Genomic DNA, 6,192 nt, shown 5'->3' with positions numbered 1-6,192 from the left:
GCGGCCGCCGTGGACTCGTGCTGCAGGGTCGCCTCCTCCAGGTCTCGCCGCAGCTTCAGGAACTCTGCTTCCCGCTTCTTGTTCATCTCCAGCTGCGTGGCTGTCGCCCCGCCGGCCTCCTCCAGCCTCTCGCTCAGCTCCTCCAGCTCCCGCGACACTTCTGCCCGCTGCTTCTCCACCTTGGCTCTGGCGGCACGCTCAGCCTCCAGCTCCTCCTCCAGCTCCTCGATGCGGGCCTGGGGGAGACAGCGTAAGGCTGTAACCTGGTGAAGCTCCAGCATCTTTGCTCTCCAAAATGGAGCAAGCTGTCTCCTCTGATGCTGTGGAGCAACGAGCCCCCAGTCTGGAGCAAACGCTTGGGCTGTTTGGGGATTTTCGGAGGCAGCCATGCCTGGTGCTCCGTGGTAACATGTTTTGCAGAGCTCCTGCTCTGCTCCGTGCCCTGCCATCAGGATCCAGGCTGATTCTGCTCCCTTCAGTGGGAACCTCCATGCAAACAGCCTGAGTCTGGGGGCCTGTCTCCAACAGGAAGAAGCCCAACATAGTAGATTTGGATCTTCATAGTCTGGGCACCGGATTCAAGGCTCTAGTCTGGACAGAGAACTGCATCCTAGATGCTGTTCCTCATGCTGGTGCTAGTGTTCACCTCGCTTTAATTTTCAGGTCACCACATTTTGGCGTAGGGCTTTGCTAACAAAGCCAGCTTTTCCCATCACTCTTCCGCCAAGGAGATGCCCCCATGCTCGGGGAGGGACTGGCCCATGCAGATTCCCCAGGTCATTACATCTGATGGAAATTGAGGCCTCCTGGGCTGTGAGAACAGTTCTTCCCACCATACCTGGAGCTCCTTGATCTTCTTCTGCAGCTGGGCCTCAGTCACTTGCCCATCTTCAATCCTCGAGTTCAGCTGGCTCATTTCAAAGTCTTTCCTGTAGAGAAAGACGGCAGAGCCTCTGGTCAGACAAACCTGTCCTGCCAAGTCCCTCTGGCTCCTGAAGCCAGAGGAAGATTTTTTCCCTGCACTTTAACATCCAGAGGACAAACAGACCCACACAGGAAAGGCACTGCAGGGGTTAGAAGCAGCACCTGGACTGCTCTGAGGGCGAGTTGGAGAGGCCAAACAAACAGACCACCCAGCTCTGAGGTTTTCCCTGTGAGTCCCAGTGTTCTCCAGTTCCCCAGGGAGAACAGGACATGAGTGACGAAGTCTGTTCTCATAGCTGAGGTCCCAGCTCTGTGTTAGGATCCTGCCAGGAACGTCTCTGCTCCCCAAGCCCATGTGCAGAGAAAGGTCTACGGAGCCCTGATCCGTTGTCTGTGCAGCTGACGAGCTCCTCAGCATCTCTCATAGTTCCCAAGAAAACCACGCCCTCTTTTTGCCTGGTCTGATCACACCAGCAGTGCTCAAAGCCACCTCCCAGCAGCCCCTGCAGAGGCCACACGTCCACTCGATTCAGAGGTGGGCACTGGCCTGGCACAGTCACACACTCACTTCTTGAGTTTCTCCTCCAGCTGCTGTTTGTCATTCTCCAGGTCCATTATAGACTCTTGTGTCAGCTTCAGGTCTCCTTCGAGCTTCCTCTTTGCTCTTTCCAGGTCCATGCGGACTTTCTTTTCTTGTTCAAGAGAACTTTCCAGCTGGAGAAGGAAGGCAGACAGGATAGGGAGGGAAAGGACCCTCTGTAGCCCCAACCTTCCCCACATCCATTGCTGTGGGAGTTTCAACCACCCCTGAGAGCCAGAGCTTTCTAGTTGGTCTCCAGTCCCAGCCCCTCAGCCCAGGACTGCTCTCCATGAGGTATAGACCATCTCTTGGTTCAGGGACAGTTGGTCAAGGGGGTTATTCATCAACTGGCCATATTAAATGAGGATCTGATAATGATCCCACCATCCAGATCGCACTCAGGGACGGCCTTTGGGCTCCTCTGGAGGTGTGACTCGAACCTTTCTCATGTCACTGCCACTGGCCTATGACTCACATCATCCACTTGCTGCTCCAGTTTGACCTTGGCTTTGGTCAGCGTGTTGACCTTGTCCTCCTCAGCCTGCAGGTCATCCAGGGCCTGCTGATGGGCCTCTTGCAGTGCTTTCTTCTCTTTTGTCAGTTTGGCAATGACTTCATCCAGAGAAGCCATCTCTTCAATCAGGTTTTTAACCTAGATCAGTAAAGTCAAAAACTGAGCACAGCTTCTCAGAGCGAGGGGGTGACAAGCCAATACAGCACCCGACCCATGAAAGGCAGGAGTCAGCGACCAACAGCAGCTTGGCACTGCTGCAGGGGCTGCGGGCACCGAGGGTTTTGCCCTCCCCGACACCTCTTTGCACTCTGCCTCAGCTCCCACACACCTGACGTTCGTCCCTGGTGTTTCTCTTCGGCTCTGAGGCCCCAGGACGACAAGGCTGCTCTCTGCAGGAGGTCACTTACCTTGTTCTCCGTGGCATGCTTCTCCTTCTCCACCTTGGCCAGTGTGATCTCTAAGTCATCGATGTCCTTCTTCAGCTCTGCACACTCATCCTCCAGCTTACGTTTCTTGGCAGTGAGGTCTGAGTTCATCTCCTCCTCATCCTCCAGACGCTCTGTCAGCTCCTTCACCTTGGCCTCCAGCTGGATCTTGGACTTGATCAGCAGGTCGCAGCGTTCCTCTGCATCTGCCAGGTTGTCTTGTTCCTGGAACAGGCACAGGAGAGCTAGTGCTCATGCACTGCCCCAGGAGGTTTCCAGCAGGCCCTCAGTCCTGCCATCCTCGCCCAGAAGCTCTTGCGGAAGGGGCAGAGCAAGCCTGAGGTGCTCGGGTGTACAGAAAAGACAGCTGCCCGTTTTCCAGGGCCGTGGGACAACCACTAACACTAACTGCTGCCGCTGGGCTAACAGCAGCTAAACCTTTTCAGAGGAAGGAGCCACTGGACTGACACTTCCTGGCACAGAAAGGGCACAGATTAGCCACAGTTGGGCGAGCAAACATTGCCATCCCTCCCACCCCAACGTGAGGAGATCCCGCTTTCCAGAGCCAGAGGAGCACAAAGCCCCACGGCAGCCCTGAGAGGGTAGGTCTGTGATGTCGCTGCAGATCTGCAGCGAGCCTGTTACTGCATTCCAGATTGTGCCAGTGAGGGGTCTCAGAACCACACGAGGCTGAAGGAGGGATCTAGCCTGTTCTGCTCCTTCTTCTACCCATGGACAATTCCAGAGGGAGGGTGAAGCACTCACTGCCTGCAGTTGGAGAGCCAGGTCATTCTTCTCCTGAATCATGGAGACCTGCTTCTCTTCCAGCTCCTTCCTCTTAGCCTCAGACTTCTCCAGAGCTTCCTTCAGCTTCTGTAACTCCTCCTTCAGGTTGGCCATTTCCTTCTCAGTCTGAGCAGACTTGAGTAAAGGCTTGATCTTGAAGAACAGCTTCATCCAGGACCAGTTCTTGACAGCATTAAAGGCCCGGATGTTCCACTGGATGGTATAGAGGGCTTCCCTGAGGACACAAGCACAGCATTGTCATGGCCGTACGTTCCCCACCTTCCATCCTCACGGCAGCAGTCACCTGGTTTTTGCAGGCCTGGACATGGCTCTGCTCTCCACCAGGAGGGCAAATGGCAGCATGCTGAATGAGTGGCACATTGTCTGCACACAGTAGTGGCCCTAGTGGGAGGGGTGGTGTGGCCTGGCTGTCAGGTCTCCTCCTTCTCCATCACTCTGAATCTTCCAGTGGAAAGCAGAGGCTCCCTCCACCTAGGTACACTGACCCTCCCTACCCGGCCCACGTCAGCCTTCTTACAGGTCTCCATCCTGCCTCCCCCCCTTCCAGACAGGGCCGTACCCAACCGCTGCCAGCCACAGGCAAGCCCCACAGGTCAAACCCACTGGAAGGTGCAGAATGAACAAGGAGAAAAGCTCACAAAGCTCTGCCTCCCCCCACAGCTCTACCTCCTGCTGATGATCTTCTGATACTCAAGGCGCATGAGGTGCCCACGGATTCTGGCCTGCAGCATGGTCAGGATCTTGGCCAGACGCTCATCTCGCATCTCTTCCAGCATGCCCAGCAAACCAGCCTTGAAAAACACCTGCAGGCAAGAGAGGGAGAACAGGAGTCAACAGCAGGGAGGACCGAGGGCTCAGGGGGAGCAGAACCTGCCAGGCAGAGCTGGGCTACTCGTGGCCCATCGCGGGGATACGCAGAGCAGTGAGGGCTATGCAGGGCAGGTCTGGGTGTCCTCCCCGCACAGGCACAACCCCTGCTCTGATTGGGTGAAAGTGCACCCACTCAAGGCACAACTGGGTGCCAGATCTCTCCGCCCTGCACACATCCCCTCCAAGCCCCGGATGCTGTGTTGGGTGGAATGTGGCCAGGCAGCAGCGACCTTCTGCTTTGACTGGTGGCTGTGGCCAGGCAGAGAGCAGGCTGGGACTGCAGAGAGACGGGAGGGGCAGCATCTATCTCCCAAAGACCAGCTGCCTGGTCTCACCTTGGTATGACCAAACTTGTACTGTGAGTGGTCCAGCTCCAGGGAGCTCAACAGCTTCTCTGTGGCCTTTCTGCTGTCCACAAACTTGTCATCTGGAATGGCTGCTGGATTCAGGATACGGTAGCTGCAGGGACAAAGCAGAGGGCGGACATGCAAGAGAACCGCAGCATGGAGTTGATGGCTCCGTCATCATCCCTGTACCCCAGTCATGCCAGTTCCCCCTGGAAGCACATTGCTGGAGCACAGGCTGGAGCCACGTATGAGCCAAGAGCTCCAGGGAATAGTGTAGGCTCTTCTGCAGAGCAGGCACCAATGCCTGCCAGATCTTAGTTCCTGAACACAAGAAAGGCCGTGCAGGAGGAGGCCACTGGCCTCACCACCCCTGCTCAGGCTCAGGCCAAGCAGGGTGGATGGGGTCAGCCAGAGAATGGCGAGAAACCCAAGGGCAGAGAGAAATCAGAGCCAGGATCGGAGGACCTGAGCTTGCTACCATTCCCCTGTTCAGCCCCACATGCGGCATCTCCAACATCACCAGCCCCCTCATCACGTCTGGCACCAAACCAGCCGTGTCTGGCACCACAGAGCCCGCAGCAGAGCTGTCCCAGCTGTACATGCACTGGGCGCACTGCTGTGGTTCAGAGCAGCCCGGCACAAGCTGGGGAGCAGGTCAGAGGCAGGGCAGTCTGTCCCCTCACCCCACCCCTGTGGGTGGCTGGGCGAGGAAGAAGAGGGAGTTACCGCTGCTTGAAGTCTGCGTAGAGGATCCTGTTGGGGAAGCCCTTACGGCAGATGCGGATACCCTCGAGGACACCGTTACACCGCAGCTGGTGCAGCACCAGGAAGGAGTCCATGGCTCCTGGGGGCGAGAACAAAGATGGAGCAGACACTCAGCCCAAGCTGACAGAGGAAATGGAGCTGCAGCAGGGGCCTGAACTCTGGAGCTGGTTGCTGCGGACATGGGTGGTGACCTGCCCTGTAGCTGTGCTGAGCACCAGTGCTGCAGCCTGGGCCTCGGATGGTGGCAGCCAGCCTGAAAGGCTCATCGAGCCTGTGCTACGCACAAGTGCCCAGTCAGCAATTCACAGCCAAAGTGGGAGCCCAGCAAAACTCATTCCCCCCAGTAGAGGAGACTGGTGTGGGTCACCGGGGCTTCCATACCGCGATGAGGCCAGGTCTCAGTGGCAGCAGAACTACTGCAAGAAAAGGGTTGGGGAGAAGGTGGGTGCAAGAGTCCCCGCCAGCTCCCACACTGGATGTCACCCCAGGGAGCTGCCAGGGTGCCAGCTCAGTCCATGCGTACCTGGGGTCTTTGTCTCGTTGGGGATGATGCAGCGGACAAAGTGGGGCTGAGTGGAGCGCAGGTTGGTCATCAGCTTGTTGAGGTTTTCCTGTAGGGCAGACACAGGGGATGAGAGGTGAGGTGACAACTCTGCTACCCTACACCACGTCTCTCCAGCCCTTGCCCCACAGGTCAGGAGAGAGCAGACCATGAGAGCCCCCTCACACTCTTCATGAGAAAGGGGGAACGCCTTCCTGCTCTCTGCACTCTCCTGCCAGCAGGACAGCCCCAACCCCAGTCAGGACCACGGTGTCCTGCCAGCGCAGGAGCAATGGCAGCGGGACTGGGCTGGCAGACATGCCAAATGGCACCTGCAGCTTCTGCTGTGCCAGAGAGGAGCCAGCTGCTTCCTAAGTCTCTGTAGGTAAAGTTTTGGTGCGTGGGGCAGCCAGGAACAC

The 6,192-nt window shown here is 57.2% G+C and overlaps 1 protein-coding gene across 1 annotated transcript in view; it reads right to left on the bottom strand.

Annotated features, from left to right (window-relative positions):
- The window catches only part of LOC104495289 (myosin-7B-like), a gene marked incomplete at its 3' end in the record, with an annotated part of 21,827 nt that overhangs the window by 4,210 nt on the left and 11,425 nt on the right, over positions 1-6,192 (bottom strand). Inside the window, exons 14-23 of the mRNA XM_010138239.1 lie at positions 5,756-5,843; positions 5,194-5,311; positions 4,456-4,579; positions 3,917-4,053; positions 3,209-3,464; positions 2,426-2,668; positions 1,980-2,156; positions 1,493-1,638; positions 839-929; positions 7-236 (exon numbers count right to left, since the gene is read on the bottom strand). Coding sequence (XP_010136541.1) covers positions 7-236; positions 839-929; positions 1,493-1,638; positions 1,980-2,156; positions 2,426-2,668; positions 3,209-3,464; positions 3,917-4,053; positions 4,456-4,579; positions 5,194-5,311; positions 5,756-5,843 — 1,610 coding nt within the window. The remainder of the gene's footprint in view (positions 1-6; positions 237-838; positions 930-1,492; positions 1,639-1,979; positions 2,157-2,425; positions 2,669-3,208; positions 3,465-3,916; positions 4,054-4,455; positions 4,580-5,193; positions 5,312-5,755; positions 5,844-6,192) is intronic.

Source organism: Buceros rhinoceros, unplaced genomic scaffold (assembly GCF_000710305.1).
Source record: "Buceros rhinoceros silvestris isolate BGI_N320 unplaced genomic scaffold, ASM71030v1 scaffold36086, whole genome shotgun sequence".
Taxonomy (NCBI): Eukaryota; Metazoa; Chordata; class Aves; order Bucerotiformes; family Bucerotidae; genus Buceros; species Buceros rhinoceros.
This window is presented reverse-complemented; position numbering and strand designations above follow the sequence as displayed.